The following is an 18,089-nucleotide window of genomic DNA, read 5'->3' as shown; positions in this document are numbered from 1 at the left end:
CAGGCTGGTAGTTACCAGGAGGTGGGGGTGATAGGGAGATACCCAGCTATCCATCCCTCTCACAGGTCTTCGGAGGGATAACATGGCACCTACTAGTGGTCACTGGGAATATAAAACTCATCTGGATATCTTCCAGATTTTATGACTCTGAGTGACACAAGATTCTAATTGTGTTTAACTTGAAATCCTTGTAGCTAAGCAAAAAGTACCCAGAAATAAGTGCACATGTACTCGCCACCCTGACGTACGGAGCTGGTAGAAAAGGAGGGTGTACACCCAGCACCCTTACTTGTTGACAGGTGATCCTGGGCCCACCACACCTTCTAGAGCTTCCGTTTCTTTATCTACACAGAACACCCACTCAGGAGGCTCATCACGACACGAAACAGGCCTCCAGTAAATGGATATTGTTCTGAGGATTAGGGAGAGTGGTGGCTCCAGAATCCAGGCAGGGCAGTACAGAAGACAGAGCAGAGAAGAGCCAGAAGGCCAGCCCCAGGGATCTGGCCCAAGGGCTCAGCCACCGGATAGGCAAAGGGACTGTCGCTCTCCCTTGCCGCTAGAGAGACAGGCCAAAAGGAAGGCCAAGGTAAGACTGACCTTGAGGGCAGGAATCTCCACACTGTCGCCGAGGCTGATGGAGCCTGAGAGGATGGTCCCTGTCATCACAGTGCCTTGGCCTCTGATGGAGAAACAGTGGTCCACAGACATGAGGAATGGTCCCGAGGGGTCCCTCGTCGGGATGGGAATCTGGGACGTCAGGAGCTAGAAAAGAGATGCTGCTGCCACACCCTGCTGGGGAGAGGAGCTGAGTGGGGGCAGGGCAGAGGAGGGCAGAGGGAGTAGCCAGGAACGGGGCAAGCTGGCCCAGATCAGAAATGGACCACTTCCTGATTACACTCCAAACTCCTGCTGTGCTCTCAGCTCCTCTCGGTTCAAAGGAACTTCTCTCTCCTCTCATTGGGATAATGAACAGCCTCCTAACAGGCCAACCCCCAGGCCCTCGCCTGCACTGCAGCACAGGGACCTGCTGCAGGACAGCCCTGGACGCGTCAGTCCAAGCCTCATGTTTTCCAAGCCTTCCGAGCCTGCAGAATTTAAGATGTGTCATCATCTAGCTCCTAGGTACCATGGAAGCCTCGTCCCCCACCACTTGCCCTCTCACAGCAGGCACCAGCCGCTGGCAGGCCCTGGAAGTGTACCAGCTAGCTTCACCTCCCTTCTCCAGGGACACATCACCTCTGGGAAGGCTTTCCTACCCTTTCCGTATGGCTCCCTTCCCCAGCCGATCATCAACCAGTTAACATACCACTGTGATCATTTGTTTATTTGTCTCCCTCCTAGAGCCCTGAGTCCTTCCAAGTATCTGTAGCAGCTGGCACGGTGCCCAAGAGAGGGACACGTGTCCAAAGGATGCAGGATAGCAGGGCTGCCACCACGTGTGGCAGGGAAGGAGGGGGTGAATGCTGTTTCTCTAAGCCCCGGCAGAGACAGAGGGACCACCTCATGTCTGCCAAGGCCTGGTGTTGCCCCCTCAATTTGTGGTTCTGAGTTTTCTTCTCCACTGACACTTTCCACCAGCTTTGACCTCAGCCAGCCCCTTTTCCTCATGCTATCTATGTGCTCAGAAATGTCAGAGCTAATTCCTTATAAACAAATGGAAATAAAGGCTGCATTATTCCTTTTATTTTGCTGCTTTCTCCTTTCATCAGGGAAGAGGCTGTCAAAAAGTATTCGGTAGTGAAGGTTCTAAACTCTCAGCCTTGTGATAACAATTCTGGAAAAAGACTAAAGATTCAAAACAGGCTTTGCCTGATATTTATGCAGAGGCTTCTTAAAGGAATAGCAAACATCTTTCATAGCAACATGGGCGAATTCTGCTTTAATAAAAATGACTGTCCCAGGCTCCCAGACCAGTGCTCCCTGAAGCTGACGAAAAAATAAACAAAAGCGTCACCCAGAAAAGGTTTGCTTTGCAGAGTCAGCCAGATCAGCACCTTGTTATCATAGAAATGGTGGCAGTGTACTCAGTCACATTTGATCTTGGCTCTGTGGGTCCAGATACAGGTGGACCCCAAAGATACCCAACAACCGACCTGGGACTAAATGCCAGCTCCACCACATATTTGCTGTGAGACCTTGGGCAAGTTACTTGACTTCCCTGAGTCTGACACTTTCCTTGGTAAGATGCAGATAACTTAAGCCTCCCGGGGCCACTGTGAAAGCTAATGATCATTGTGAAAAGGTTAATGATCACTTAACCTTCACACCAAGTCCAAAGGGAAGTGGTGCTGGGATTTTCCCTACTTAAAACTGAGGGAATAGAGGCAAGAGACAGCAGGTGGTAGGCCCAGCACGCAGCCCCAGAGTCGAGGTACCTCGCCACTTCGCCCCACTTAGTGAGGGACACTGAGGCCCCCCTTCTCACCACCATCCTTCCAGCAGCATCACCACCACCCCACCATCCCCAACCTGCCCTCTGGCTACCCTGGACACCCCACGGTGGCTGGGCTCCCTCCCTTTATCTACCACTGAGCCTGGACACAGAGCCTGTGCCTCAGAGGCTCCATTATTTGGTGGAGACCATGAGGACCTGAGCTGCACTGCCCATCTCCATCAGCCAGTGGGACACACTGGGGGACCGGCACAGTCTGCAGGCCTGGAATGGATGACATGGCCCAGAGGTCCAGGAGGCAGGAGCTGCTGTGTCCGGGTGGGGGTGTTCAGCAAGAGAAAGGAAAAAGAAAGACTTACAAGAGTGTGGACAGCTGGGCAGGACTTTGAATGAGACGGGGCAGGGGGGAGGGGGGGCTCTGCTTCTCTTTTGGTTTAACTCTTGCAGGGAGGTGAGGGAGGGTATACTAAGGTGCTCATGTACCTGGGGGAGGGGTGGTGGTAGCTAAAGGAACCAGCTCAGAGTCGTCTTGCTGGGGTGCCTCCTCTCTCTCTCCCCGTCAGACCAAGCAGGACACAAAGGGACCTGCCTGAGTGGGACTGGGGCCAGAGGCCAGCCTGGATTCAAGTACCTCAATGAGCTCTGAGATGCCCTGTGGAGCTTCTGTTTCGGGGGCCTCTGGTCCCCCAGGCTTGGCCGCCACGGATATAATCGGTGCACCTCGGAACCTGAAATGGAAAAAGAAGCCCCGCCAAGTTATAGAGATCACCAGCACGGACACAGCACATCTGTGGAGTACCTGGCAGAGCACCAAACACTTCGGATAGCCTCTCCTTCCATCCTTTGGAAAGCATCAAGGAAGAGTACCATCATTTTCCCACTCGGCAGATGAGGAAACAGAGGCCCCACAAGAAAACCTTTGGATTGGACAATAGAATTTAAAAGGCCGCTCTTGGGTTTTAACCATCATGTTCAGAACCCACCCTGAGGAGGCAGCAGTGAACCCTGGCCCCCAGGACACTGAATAAAAGACCCTCTTGAAGAAGACCAGGAAATACATCCTAGTTTCCTGCAGAGACTCGGGAAATACTGGTTATCAAAAAGTCCCTGAAGATGCATCTGGAAACACACTTCCACTATCCCAGTGTCTAATGGGGGGGGGGGGTGTTCCTGCCTGGGCCCTCCTGAAGAGCCTCTCCTTCTTTAAGAAGAGATTCTTACTGTGAGTAGACATTTATCTTTCCCAGTGATTTTTAAAAAATGGAAAAGAGAACATATACAACCCATAATCCTGCCATTGTGGTGTGCTTTCTTCCAACCTTGGTTTTTCCATGCGTTGCCAGGGATTTTTTTTTCTTCTATTTTGGTTACAGCATACATAAAATTTCACATCCTTCTAGCTGTTATTTGCCATTATAGCATAACAAATTTTCTGTTGGATGATAGCAACAACAGCGATAACAACTCACTTGGCTGAGCCACACAGATTGCCTGGACACCTTCACTGACAGCTCACAGCACCACTATGGAACTGTCACCATTTAAAAAAAAATTTTGATGTTTATTTATTTTTGTGTGTGTGAGAGAGAGAGAGAGTGCGAGTGGGGGAGGAGCAGAGAGAGGGAGATACAGAATCTGAAGCAGGCTCCAGGCTCCGAGCTGTCAGCACAGAGCCCGACACGGGGCTCGAACTCACAGACCGCGAGATCATGACCTGAGCTGAAGTCGGAGGCTTAACCTACTGAGCCACCCAGGCACCCCGGAACTGTCACCATTTTATACATGAGAAATTGAGGCTTAGAGGGGCAAATTAATTTGCTCCAAGTCATTGGAGCAAACTCCAATCCAGCCCATGTGACCCTAGAATCAAGACTCACAGCTTCCATGTTATAATTCCACCATCCAGGCCTCCTCTTTCTTTCCTAACGGCTGCATAATAGTGTTACCCAGAATTTACACGCTTTCCCCCACCAATGTCGCTGATTTAGAACATTTCAAATTTTTCACTATTATAAGTAACACTGATAAAACATGTTGGTGAATGTGAGTGGGTTTTTCCCCCCCTTGCTTTGGGGTTCATTCATAAGAAAGAAGTCTAAGACTCAATATACATTGAAAAATCAGCAAGATGGTAGAATAAAGACATTCAACAAGTCTCTCCTCCATAAAAGCAAAAAAAGAACAGTGGCAAAAATCATCAGAAGTAACTTTTCCAGAATTCTAGAAATTAACCAAAGGTTTGCAGCAATTTGTGGAATGTTTATTCAAGAAAAATGGCTGAACCTTGGTAAGAATAACAGAGCTTTGTGGCAGGGCACCTGGGTGGCTCAGTCAGTTGAGCGTCCAACTCTTGGTTTCGATTCAGGTCATGATCTCACAGTTCATGGGATCAAGCCCCAGGTCAGGCTGTGTGCTGACAGCATGGAACCTGCTTGGTATTCTCTCTCCCTCTCTCTCTCTGCCCCTTCCCCACTTGCACGTGCTCTCTCTCTCTCAAAATAAATAAATAAACATTTTTTTTAAAAGAGCTTTGTGGCATTTTAACTTGCTTTATTCCCATCCACCCCTCCCCAACTTCGCACTAGCCCTAATAGCCAACATCTGCAATCAGAATGGAAGCCAGCAGCCTGACAGCAGGTTGCAGAGTGGGTTTGAGTTCCATCAAAGCCCCTTTCCCAGAGAAGTATCATTATTTTTCCAATCTGGTAGCTCCCTGGAAGACTATATTTTTACAAGGCTATCTTTATTTGACCTGCTTTGGAGTTTGCCCAGTGTGAACAGCATTTTCCTCGAGGGCATTTGTTGAAAACAATTAGAGGCAGCTGCTTGAGGCAGAGGATAACAGTTTGGACAAACTGGTCATAGAAGGAAAAGCTGGGAGCTCCCATGGGAGGTTTGGAGATTTCCTGGTAGTCTATAAGGCTATTTGATGGCAAAAAGCTATGGGCATGCCTGGGCACTGTCAGGAAAGATATGAGAAGGCCCTAAACTCTCACCTTTGGCTGATCATAAGATTCTATGCAAGCAGGAAGTGAAGGCCAAGGCAGAGTTGTCAAATGCCTGCCTGAGCACTGAAAGCATGACCCAACAGAAATCCTTGGGAGGGGCCCCTGAGTGGCTCAGTCAGTTAAGCGTCCGACTTCTGCTAAGGTCATGATCTTTCAGTCAGTGGGTTCAAGCCCCACATTGGGCTCTGTGCTGACAGCTCAGAGCCTGGAGCCTGCTTTGGGTTCTGTGTCTCCTTCTCTCTGCCCCTCCCCCCACTTGTACTCTATCTCTCTCTCACACACACACAAATAAATAAACATTAAAAAAAATTTTTTTTTAATCCTTGGCAAAGACTGGGAGACTTACTGATTCTAGGCTTAATGAAAATCTCTGTCTAATCACTAGCTGACCAGTAAGCTAACTGAGCAGAGACTTCAGTGGTCACACATGACTGTACAGAATTACTTCACAAAAGTCACTAACAAAATAATAGGAACAAACTCTGAAAGTGTGGGTGAAGAGAATCTGACATCCAGAACTGCCACATTATATTATTCTGTATGTCCAATGTTCAACAAAAAAATAACAATACAACAAAGAAACAAAAGTATGGTCCATCCACAAAGAAAAAAAGGAGTTAATAAAAATTGTTCATGAGAAAGCCCTACTAGACAAAAACTGAAAATCAGCTATTTTAAATATATTTAAGAAACAAAGGAAACCATGTCTAAAGAGCTAAAGGAAAGAATGAAAATAATGAGTCACCAAATAGGAAATATCGAAAAAGAGTTAGAAATTACAAAAAAGAACCAAATAGAAATTCTGGAATGGAATAATTTGAGCAGGCAGAAGAATCAACAAACTTGAGAATAGGTCAATAGAGGTTATGCAATCTGAGGAAAACTAAGAAAAAAGAGAGAAGAGAAATGAACATGGCCTCAACAATACAGGAGACATCATCAAGTACATCAACATATGCATATTGAGAATTTCAAAAACAAAGGACAGAGACGGGGCAGAAAGATCTGAATAAACTTCAAAAACTTTGGAAGTTTTTGAAGGACATCTACAAAGCTCAGCAAATTCCAAGTGGGAAAAACTCAGAGATGTGATCTAGACACACCATAATCAAGCTGTCAAAGCCAATGACAAGGAGAAAGCAACCAGAGAGAAGTGGCTCATTCAGTACAAGTCATCCTCAATAAGATTAACAGCTGTTCTCTCATCAGAAACCAGGGCAGCCAATCCCAAATACCTAAACAACAATAACAACACCCCCCAAAATCTATCATAGAGCAGACACTTGATAAGTATTTATTAAATAAATGAATAAATGAACAAGTTAAAAAAAGAAAAGAAAAAAAAGAAATCATGGTAGCTTAGAAGGTAATGCAGATGCCATATTCAAAATGCTGGAAGTTAAGAAAAAAAAAAAGTCAACCAAGTCTTATGTTTCCAGCAAAAGAAACCTGCTTCAAAAATGAAGGAGATGTAGAATTACCATATGGCCCAGAGATTTCTATGTGTAAACTCAAAAGAATGGGAGGCAGGTACTCAAACAAATACTTGTGCATGTATGTTCATAAAAGCGCTATTCACAAAAGCCAAAATGTGGAAACAGCCTAAGTGCCCATCAATGCTAAGTGAATGAAGCCAAATGTAAGAGGTGACATATTGCGTGATTTTTATGAAATATCCAGAATAGGCAAATTCAGAGAGACAGAAAACAGACTGGTGGTTTCCAGGGCTGAGGGAATAGGAAACAGCTGCTTAATGGGTACAGTGTTTTTGAAATCAGATAATGGTGATGGTTGTGTAATTCTATACACAATAAAAGGGTGAATTTTATGGTATGTGATTTATCTCAATTAAAAAGAAAAAAACATACATTGAAAGGTTTGCTACCCTTTTCACTACCACAGTGAACATCTGGTATGTCTATTTCACTAAACATACATCAAAAGCTCATTATTTTTTATACATACCTCATTTTAATTTGTATTTCCTTAGTAAGCCAGATAATGTTGAACATCTTCCATCTGTTTACGTACTAAGTGTACTTTCAGGGGACATTTCCATACCACTTCTGGTTCTGGTCTTTGCCTCCTCCAGTAGATGCACCCTTACCTTCCTCCAAGTCTAAAAATTTCTCCAAAGTGCCTCTTTGTATGCAATCCAGTGTCCAGCACAGTGGGGGTGAAGGGAAGGGGCGGGGTCAAGTACCCACAGTCCCAGCACCTGTGCTAGAAGCTCTGCACTCCTCATGTTATCAACCCCATGAGATGGCTGTGATTCCTCCTCCTCCAGTATTACAGAAGGGGGTCCTAAGCTGGCCAGGTTCTGTCATTTGCTCTAGGTCACACAGCTAATGAGTGGTGGGGCTATGATTAAAAGGTAAGTCTGGGTTTACCATCCCCCTGAGAATATCAAGAGAATAGTGTTCCATCTGCCTGGGTTAGAGGTAGGGCTGTGTGCCTTTTCTCAAATCCATGAGAATTTGGAAAGTGGCTGATCTTCAAAGATCAGGGAACATAACATTTAAGTCCTATAAATGGAGTAACAAAATCCTTGCCCTTCAGTAAATTTTATTCTCAAACCAATGAAAGAAAGATGATAATAACTATAATGACAGTACTTAATATTCTCAGTTTGCTATCACTTTCAGATAAAGACATAAATTTACTGGATCCTTAAAACAACCCTCGGAGGTAGGAAGAATCGTTAACATTCCCATAACGTTATTTGAGCACTATGTGAATGGCATAATGCTTGGCTAAAAGCCTTCATACACATCACCCCATTTAACCCTCGATGGTAATGAAGGGAGGGGTAAAAATGGCATTTTAGAGATGGGGAAACTGAGGCACAGAGAGGTTAAATGATTACTAAAGAGTCGTAAGTGAAGTAAATGGCAGAGGCAAAAAGCCCTGTTCTAGAGTAGTGTCCTTCCCACTGTGTTGGACATCCTAAGGGTGACTCCCACCATCCCTCCCCTGGGAATGATTACTGTGTCAGATATCACCACGGCACCCTTGAAACAGAAGAACAGAAGATGGAGTCCGGTGCCCCCACCCACCAGGACAGGGCTGGGCTGCTCTGCTCCATTCCCTTCTGCCTCTATTTCAGTGTCACCTTCACACGGGTCACTGGTCCTAATGCCCTCTTCACAAGGTTCGTCAAATCGATGTATTACTTTCTCAGTTTTTTTTCCTTTAAAACAGTTCACGTTCCTCCTTAAATACATTTATTGAAAAACATGACTCTGTTACTATCTACATGGAAAACCAGTATCATCTGCAACAAAGAAAAGGCACAGGAGAGGCCCTCCCACCACCAGCCACAAGGACAGCCATTGGCGGATGGGTCTTCACTCCCTCTGCTCTGCAAAACCTGTGCCTAAAGCCTAGTGCACTAGGTGCCCACACCCAGGAGACGGCTTGAGTTTCGAAGCCCCGCTCGAGAGTCTAGTCCACCCCACACTTTTGCCTTCACCACCTGACCTTTAAGTTGAACAGGAGACACAGTGGTTATGGCATAAACTTGGTAATGCCAGCTGTGTTATTTTAATTTAATTTAGTATCATAAGACAACAGTGTGAAAAATAGCTGTTTCTATGAGAGCTAAATAGAATTATTTAGAAAGACGACATACAGGCAGATCTCTTTACAACCTGGTGCCAAATTAAGTGTGAATAAGAAAATGATAAAAGACTTCAGAGGAGGCTGTGAAAACACAGAAAAATTCACTCACGCTGCTGTGCAAATCGGGCTTCACTTTAAGGAGACCCAAACTGCAGACGGTGCATTTGGGAATGGCTTATATGCAAAAGAACTCAGGGTGCCAGTCAGCGGGCTCAAACTAGCAAGTGACAGATATAACAAGGTCATGAGTTACTGGGGCAAGGACTTTGGCCACAGGAAGCCATGTGATGCCGATACTCACAACAGAACTGAAGCCATTTGTTTTGTTTTCTCCAGGTTCTTTAACTGGAGAACACCTCTAACACGCTGGTAGAACTATTCTAACTTAAGCTACCAAGAGAAACAATCACACACACACACTCACACACACACACACACACACACACACACACACACACACACACACACACAAGCATGCTGCACCTGGATATTAAAAAAAAAAAAAAAAGCGCCAAAATGACAACCCCAGCTGCCTAAGGTACTGCAGCTGGACTCGCAAATTACAACTTTTTAATGCTGGCAAAGCAACAAACCCTAGAGCTTTTAAAAACATAAATTCTGACCAAGAAGAACATCCAGAATATAGCTTCCTTTCCTGAATTCAGACCAAAAGAATGAATGGTAACATGAACCAGGAGTGCTAACTTGTGTGATATTGAAATTACAGATAGTGCAGAAATCACACATGCCTAAACAAAACAGCACGAAGGAGAGGAGATGGGCCTGAATTCAGGATGCAAAATTGCCCGCAAAGCCAAGATGACTCCGATGAGCCTGGATTAGCTGCTAATGGAGAAGGAGAGGCACGATGCTGAGAGCCTTTTATGTTTCCCCGGAGCAACTTATGTTATTGATATTATAAGAATGCACAGATATACTCTAAGTTAAAATATTATGTAAGGTTTGAATGTGCCATTTTTTATGATTCTCTGCTCTAAGGGACGTTTGATTAATCACCCACAGTTCCCTTCAGGGGACAAGAAATCTACTACTGCAGCTACAAAAATAAAGAAAGAAAACAAAAGAAGGCTATTAAATCCTAGCTAGATACTATTCCTTGCTGAAGGTTCTGAGCCTGGTTAGAAAGTTAGGGAAGCACTAAAGACATACTAGGACCAAGCTGAGACATTTTCTTGAACTTAACCGATGAAATTTAAAGATAACTGAAAAAGAATTAACTTTCTAAGATAACTCCATGCATTTCCCCCCACTCCCAATTTTTTTTATAGTGGTAAAATAAATACCCATAACAAAAAAATACACATAACAAAAAAAACACATAAAAATACACATAACAAAATACACATAACAAAAATACACACCTTAACCATATTTAAGTGTGCAGTTCAGTGGTATAAAATACATCTGTAACGTGCAGCCATCACCACCATCCATCTCCACAGCTCTTTTTTCTTGTAAAACTGAAACTCCATACCGATTAAACAATAACCCCATCCCTCAGCTCCTCCCATCCCTCAGCTCCTGGAAACAGTACTCTGGCTCTATGATTTTGACTATTCTAATTATCTCATGTAAATGGCGTCATGCAGTATTTGCCTTCTTGTGACTGCCTTATTTCATGTAGCAAAATATCGTTGAGGTTCATCTATGTTGTGGCATGTATCAGAATTTTCTCCAGTTTTAGGGATAAATAATATTCCATTGTATGTATTCCACAATTTGCTTATCCATTCTTCCATCAATGGACACCTGGTTTTCGTGAATGATGTTATTATGAACATCTCTTGGGGACCCGGTTTTCAATTCTTTTGAGTATATACCCAGAAGAAGAATTGGTGCATGGTAATTCTATTTTTAGTTTTTTAAAGTTTTTACTTAAATTCCAGTTAGTTAACATTACTATTTTTTAATTTTTGAGGAACCTCCATACCATTATCCATGTCGGCTGCAGCATTTTACATTCCCACCAACAGTGCACAATGGCTCCAATTATCCACATTTCGTCAACACTTATCTCCTTGTTTTTGACAACTGCAATCCAAATAGGTGTGAACTGGTATCTCATTGCAGTTTTATTTGCAATTCCCTAATGATTAGTGACGCTGGCATTTTTTTTTTTTTTTCATGTACTCATTGGCCATTTGTGTATCTTCTTTGGAGAAATGTCTATTCAAGTCTTTCCCATTTTTGAATCAGGTCATTTGTTTTTTGTTCTTCAGTTTTAGGAGTTACTATATATACTTATTATCAGATATATAGATTTACAAATATTTTCTCCCATTCTGTAGGTGGTCTTTTTATTCTGCTGATACGGTCTTTTGATGCACAAATTTAAAAAAAATTTTCTTCTGAGAGTTTTAAGTCCTACATTTGGTTCTTTGATCCCTTTTGAGCTAATGTTTGTATATGATGTTAGATATCATATTTGCATGTGGATATCCAACCAATTTTCCCAGCAGCATTTGTTGAAAGACTGTCCTTCCCCCATTGAATGGTCTTGGCCCCCTTGTCAACCCTCCTTTGACCATATATGCAAGAGTTTATTTCTGGGCTCTCTACTCTATTCCATTGGTATATATGTCTGCCTTATGCCAGTACCATACTGCTTTGATTACTGTAGCACTGTAGTAAGATTTGAAATCATGAAGTGTGAACTGTCTAGTTTTGTTCGTCTTTTTCAAGAATGTTTTGGCTATTTGGGGAATTTTCAGACCCCATGTGAATTTCAGTACAGGTTTTTTTATTTTTGCAAAAAACTTGATTGGGATTTTGATAGGGATTATGTTGAATCTGTAAATTGCTTGGGGTAGCACTGACATGTTGACAGTAATAAGCCTTCCAATCCATGAACATGAAATGTGTTTCCATTTATTTATGTCTTTTTAAATTTCTTTCAGCAATGTCTTCATTAGTCTTCATTATATAAGTCTTTTGTCTCCTTTGTTAATTCCTAAGTATTTTATTATTTTGGATGCTACTACAAATGGAATTCTTTTCATAATTTGATTTTCAGATTATTCATTGTTAATATATAGAAATCCAACTGATTTTTACACGTTGGCTTTGTATCCTGCTACTCTGCTGAATTCATTTATAAGCTTAATGAGGTTTTCCACATATAAGATCATATCATCCATGAAGGGATAATTTTACTTCTTCCTTTCCAACTTGGATGCTTTTATTTACTTTTCTTGCCTAATTGCTCTGGCTAGAACTTCCAGTACTGTTTTGAATAGAAGGGGTAAAAAGTGGTAACATCTGTCTTGTTCCTGATCTTAAAGGAAAAACTTTAGCCTTCTACAACTTCATATGATGTTTGTTGTACGTTTTTCACATATGGCTTTTATTATTTTGAGGTACTTTCCTTCTCTTCCTGGTTTGTTGATTGTTTTTAGCATGAAAGAGTATTGAATTTTGTCAAACGCTTTTTCCCTATCAATTGATGACCATGTGGTATTTTACATTAAATGGTTTTTGTGTGTTAAACCATCCTTGCATTCCAGGAATAAGCCCCACTTAGTTGTGGTATATAATCCTTTTAGTATGCTGCTAAATTCAGTTTGCTAGCATTCTGCTGAGGATTTTTACATCAATATTCATAAGGGATTTGGGTCTGCAGTTTTCTTCTCTTTTAGTATCTTTGTCTGACTTTGGTATCAAGGTAGTGCTGACCTCAAAGAATGAGCTAGAAAGTGTTCTCTCCTCTTCGATTTGTTTGGAAAAGTTTAAGAATTGGTGTTAGCTCTTTTCTAACTGTTGGGATTTACCAATTAATCAGATCCAGAGTTTTTCTTTGTTAGGAGATTTTTGATTGCTGATTCAATCTCCTTCAAACAGGTCTATTCAGATTGTCTATGTATTTGTGATTTGGTCTTGGTAGATTTTATTTTTCCAGGACTTTGTCCATTTCATCAAGGTTGTCCAATTTTAGTTTCTATAGACTTAATAGTAATATTCCCATTTTCATTTCTGATTTTAATAATTTGAGTCTTCTCTCTTTTTTTCCTAGTCCATCTAGCTTGTCAATTTGGTTGATCTTTTCGAAACCAACTTCTGGTTTCCTTTTCTCTATTGTTTTTCTTTTCCTATTTCATTTTTCTCTTCTCTAATCTTTTATTATTAACTTCTTTGTGCTATCCTTAAGTTTAGTTTGTTCTTTTTCTGGTTCCTTAAGTTGTAAAATTAGGTTGCTAATTTCAAATCATTCTTATTTTTTAATGTTAGAATTTATAACTATAAATTTCCCACTCATCACTGCTTTTACTGCATTCCATAATAGTATGTTTTGGTTATCATTCATCTCCAAGTATTTCTAATTTGCCTTATGATTTCTTCCTTGATCCACTGGTTGTTTACATATATTAATTTCCACAAATCTGTGAATTTTCCAATCTTACCTGTGTTATTGATTTCTACCTTTATCCTGTTGTGGTCAGAAAAGATATTTAGTAGGAGATCTGACTTTTTAAATCTATTGAGACTTAATTTGGCACGGCCTGTCCTGGAAAATGTCCCATGTGCATGTGGGAAGAATGTTGGATCAAGTGTTTTGTATATGGCTGTTAGGCTAGTTGGTTTGTTGTGTTAAGTTCTCTATTTCCTTCCTTATCTTCTGTCTGGTTCCTCTATCTATCATTGTAATCTCTAACTATTGTTCTAGAACTAGGTCTATTTCAATTCTGTCAGTTTTTACTTCATATATTTTGAGGGTCTGTCATTAGGTATATAATATGCTTATAATTGTTATTTCTTCTTGCTGTATTGGAACTTCTATTAATATATAATATCCTTCTTTATCTCTCATAATCTTTTTTTATTGAAAGTCTATTTTGTCTAATATAAACATAGCCATCCCTGGTCTCTTTTGATTATCATTTGCATGGAATATCTTTTTTCATCCATTCACTTTCAATTGATTTGTGTCTTTGGATCTAAAGTGAGCCTCTAGTAGAGCACCTATAGTTAGACCATGTGTTTTTGTCTATTCTGCCACTGCCTCCCCTTTAATTGGTGAACTTAATCCATTTACATTTAAAGAAACTACTAATAAGGAGGGAATTCTGTCATTATGCTATTTGTTTCCTATGTGCCTTAGAGCTTTTTTGCTCTCTTATTTCTTGCATTAGTATCTTTTTTGGTGTTTAGTTGTTGTTGTTGTTGTTGTTGTTAAACAGTTAACTTTCCTTCCCGTTTCTTTTTATATATATTCTATAGCTTTGTGTGTGTGTGTGTGTGTGTGTGTGTGTGTGTGTGTGTGTGTGTGGCTAACGTGGAGATTACATTTAGCATCCTAAAGTTATAATATTCTAATGTGAACTTATAGCAGCTTAACTTCAATAACATACAAAAACTCTGTTCCTATACAGCTCTGACCCCATCTTTTTCTGCTGTTCATGCCACAAAATAACATCTTTATACACTATGTGCCCCAAATCAACTAATATTCGTTTAAATACATTAGTCTCTTAAATCATGTAGAAAACAAAATGTAGACTTAAGGTCCAAAGTTACAATACTACTATCTTTCAGACAAATCATTGTTTTATTCTTTTACCTTTATTAGTCTCTTAAATCATATAGAAAAAACATGGAATCACAAACCTCACCATAATACCAGCTTTTATAATTGCCCACGTGAGACTGGATCTACCTATAGAGCTTCAAGTTACTACCTAGTGTCTTTTCATTTCACTGTGCAGGACTCTGGAGCATCTCTGCATGGCAGGTATAGTGGTAACAAACTCCCTCAGCTTTTGTTCATCTAAGAATGTCTTAATTTCTCCCTCAGTTCTCAAGGCAGTTTTTTTAGATATACAATTCTTCACTGACAGTGTTTTTTTTTTCCTTTAACACTTTGAATGTATGGGCCTACTACCTTCCAGCCTCCACAGACTGTGCTGAGAAATCTGCTTATTATCTTATTAAGGATCCCTTGTGTGTGGCAAGTCACTTCTCGTTGCTTTCCAGATCTTCTTTTTGTCTTTGACTTTTGCCAAGTTGCATGATTATATGTCTCAGTGTGAGTCTCTTAAAGTTCATTTTACTTGGAGTTGATTGAGTTTCTTGGATGTTTATATTAATGTCTTTCCTAAAATTTGAGATTTTCAAATATCCTCTCTGCTTGCTTGCTTCCTTCCTTCCTTCCTTGACTCCCACAATGTATATGTTCATCCACTTGATGGCATCCTACAGGTCCTTTAGGCTCTGTTTACTTTTCTTCAATTTTTTTCTTTCTGTTCCTCAGACTGGATAATTTCTATTGTCCTATCTTCAAGTCTACCAATTCTTTCTTCTGCCTGCTCAAATTTGCTTTTTAAATCTCTCTAGTGATTTTTTTTCCTTTCAGTTATTGTACTTTTCAGATCCAGGATTTCTTTAGTTTCTTTTTAGATTAAATTTTTTTGGTTAATATTTCCATTTTGTTTATACATTACTTTCTTGACTTTCTCCACATTCTCCGCTACTTTTTTTGACTGTTTTTAAGATAGTTAAAGTCTTTGTCTAGTATATCTACCATCAGGTCTTTTTCCAGGACACTTTCTATTGATTCTTTTTCCTTTGGGCCATACTTTCCTGCTTCTTTTTATGCCTTGTGATTTTTTGTTGGGAGCTGGAAATTTGAGTCAAATAAGATGGTTAACTCTATAAATCAGATTCTTCCCCTTCCCTGCAGTTTCCTCTTTTTTGTTGTTGTTCTTGGGGTTTTTTGTTTTTCTTTTTATTATTGAAGGCTGTCTCTATGCTGTCTCAGCCTGAAGTATAAACTTAGAAGTCTTCTTAGGTCTTATCTGAGCCCTTTCCCTGGGCATGTGGTTACTCTGTAATCTCCTTCCATATGTTTGCAGTTGTTTCTGAATGTTCTAGTCTTTAATGTCTGACTTCTGAAAGAGGAAAAAGAAAAAAATGAAGGGGGAACCAAAAAAAGGGGGGGTGCTGGTCCTTCAAATCCTTCAGAAGTCACTTCCGCTGGGGAGAGGGGGCTTGTAATAGTGGAGGGAGGTATAAAAATAATGGCTGCCTGTCTGTCTGTCTGCACCTCTGTGATCAGAAGCAGCAATCAGTGATCAGAGCACAGATCTCTGATATTTGGAGCACAGGGTCATTTTTGCCCACTCTGGTTCCTGCAAGCTGTGTGCAAGCTGCTCTAGAAACACCTGCACAGGCACCTGCCATGAGACTGAGGGATGGGGATGGATAGCTGCTATTGTGTCAAGAGCTAAAATTAACTGAAATTAAGCCCTCCCCTTGCAAGCCTTCAATAGACTCCAGAGTTCCAAAATGGTTCTATAAGACAGATTCTGCCAGTGTAATTGTTGTGCAGATAGGGAAACAGATTCCTGGTGCTCCTACTCTTCCATCTTTCCAGAATCTTCTCCATACATTTGTGCCACATCCAAGTACAATCTCAGACATCTTTTGCCTAACATACAGTGTAAGACCTTTACTGTGAATAATATGGCTTTCTTCATCTTCCTCAAGACCCTTGGCCATTTCTTCACATTTCTCTACTGTGGCACCCAATGGGAAGCAGGACAAAGGACCCAGTTCAAGAACAGGCAAAAGAAGGCAAGAGTCCAAGAAAAAAAATCTACTGCTACCTGGTCTCCCTGTCATGTCTGAAGGTATCCTCTATCTGACCACCCTCATCCCCAATACTCCCTTTACCAACCCCTCCAATACTGTCTCTAGACTCATGCCTGCTGCCCATTTTCTGTATCACCAGATTTCTCTTCTCTTGTGGGAGAGGAAATCCTTTTGCCTGACACCATTCACTCTTTCCCCACTCACATTTTAAAATCAACACCACTTCTGTTTACTCACCAGGAGCTTAAGCTTGATTTCCTTACAACATCATTTCTGTCTCTGCTTTTAAGCTGAGGGACATTTACTAAGCATCTCCTCTGTGCTGGCCTTCATGAAGGTTGCACAATAAACAAGGGGCTCCCCAAGCAATGGGTCAAGAGGGTCTGGGGCACCAACTCTGACTTCAAGAGGGATGGGGGAGGGGTCACAGAAGAGAACTAAGTTCCTAACGGACAAGAGCAACTCCAGTGGTCAAGTCAGTGTTCTTCCCTCAGACTCTCTCTATGACATCTGACCAAGATGATCATCAGCCAGCTGGCTCCCTTCCCTCTTCACCCACAACCCCAAGGCTTTATTTCCATGGCCTTCCATCGAGGGCCTTTACCTCCTCAAGAGGCCTTCTTCCTTCCCTAGCCACTGCAAGTCTCTCCCAAGAGTACCCTGAGAGTCCAGCTCTTTTCCCCCTGGACTGCTATCCTCCAGGTGTTCCCCATACTCTGATGACCTGTGCCAAGGCTTCTCTGTGGATGGTTCCCAAATCTGTGTCTTCAGGTAAGGCCCCTTTCCCGCACTGTAACCATGTACCATCACCTGCCAGCAACACTTTCCCAATACCATATTCCCTGGTTTCTGATCACGGGACAACATTCCCTGGTCTCTGAAGCCATCACTGGCTGCATGGTCACCACTGTCTTCCTCAGTCACTGCATTTGATCAGTTCTTCTCTTGGGATCTGGCTCCAATCCATCCCCTGATGTTCATTCTCAACAAGTTCCACTCTGGGTCAGGCTCTTACCATCCCAGGCCAACTACTTTCCAAAGTCTCTGCACAGCCCTATACCAGGCACTGACCATGGCTGTGATGATCTTCCACCTACACCACTCTGAAGTATCAGCCTTCTCCCCTACACACTTTCAGGGGCTCCATGACTATCCCAGGATGAAGCCCAGCATCCAGACTGGCCCACAAGGCCCTCTATGGTCTGCCCCAACCTTCTCATACTGACCCAACTCATCAAACCCCTGGAAATACAGGTAAAAACTCAAGCCTCTGCCTAGTGCCAAACTCTACTCCGACTGCTGCCCCCACTCCCCTCCTTTCCTCTGCCTATCCAAACCTAACCCTGGTGACAGGCAACCTGGGGCAAGGCACAGAGAATGGGACTTTGAGCAAGAAACCTAGGACCCTAGGAATACCGATCCGAATCTGACTCCGCCTCCATTTCCCTGTCTTATAGGAA

The 18,089-nt window shown here is 42.1% G+C and overlaps 1 protein-coding gene across 4 annotated transcripts in view; it reads right to left on the bottom strand.

The window, feature by feature from the left end:
* The window catches only part of EEFSEC (eukaryotic elongation factor, selenocysteine-tRNA specific), a 248,973-nt gene that overhangs the window by 135,520 nt on the left and 95,364 nt on the right, over window positions 1-18,089 (bottom strand). For 3 of the 4 annotated variants that reach the window (XM_027049814.2, XM_053218850.1, XM_027049817.2), the window contains exons 3-4: window positions 3,027-3,123; window positions 601-765 (exon numbers count right to left, since the gene is read on the bottom strand). In XM_027049814.2, coding sequence (XP_026905615.2) covers window positions 601-765; window positions 3,027-3,123 — 262 coding nt within the window. The remainder of the gene's footprint in view (window positions 1-600; window positions 766-3,026; window positions 3,124-18,089) is intronic. The other variant, XM_027049815.2, reaches the window with a different exon arrangement.

The sequence above is a fragment of the Acinonyx jubatus genome, chromosome A2 (genome assembly GCF_027475565.1).
Source record: "Acinonyx jubatus isolate Ajub_Pintada_27869175 chromosome A2, VMU_Ajub_asm_v1.0, whole genome shotgun sequence".
In the NCBI taxonomy this organism is placed as follows: Eukaryota; Metazoa; Chordata; class Mammalia; order Carnivora; family Felidae; genus Acinonyx; species Acinonyx jubatus.
Note: the sequence above shows the minus strand (reverse complement) of the source record. Positions and strands in the feature narration are given on the sequence as shown.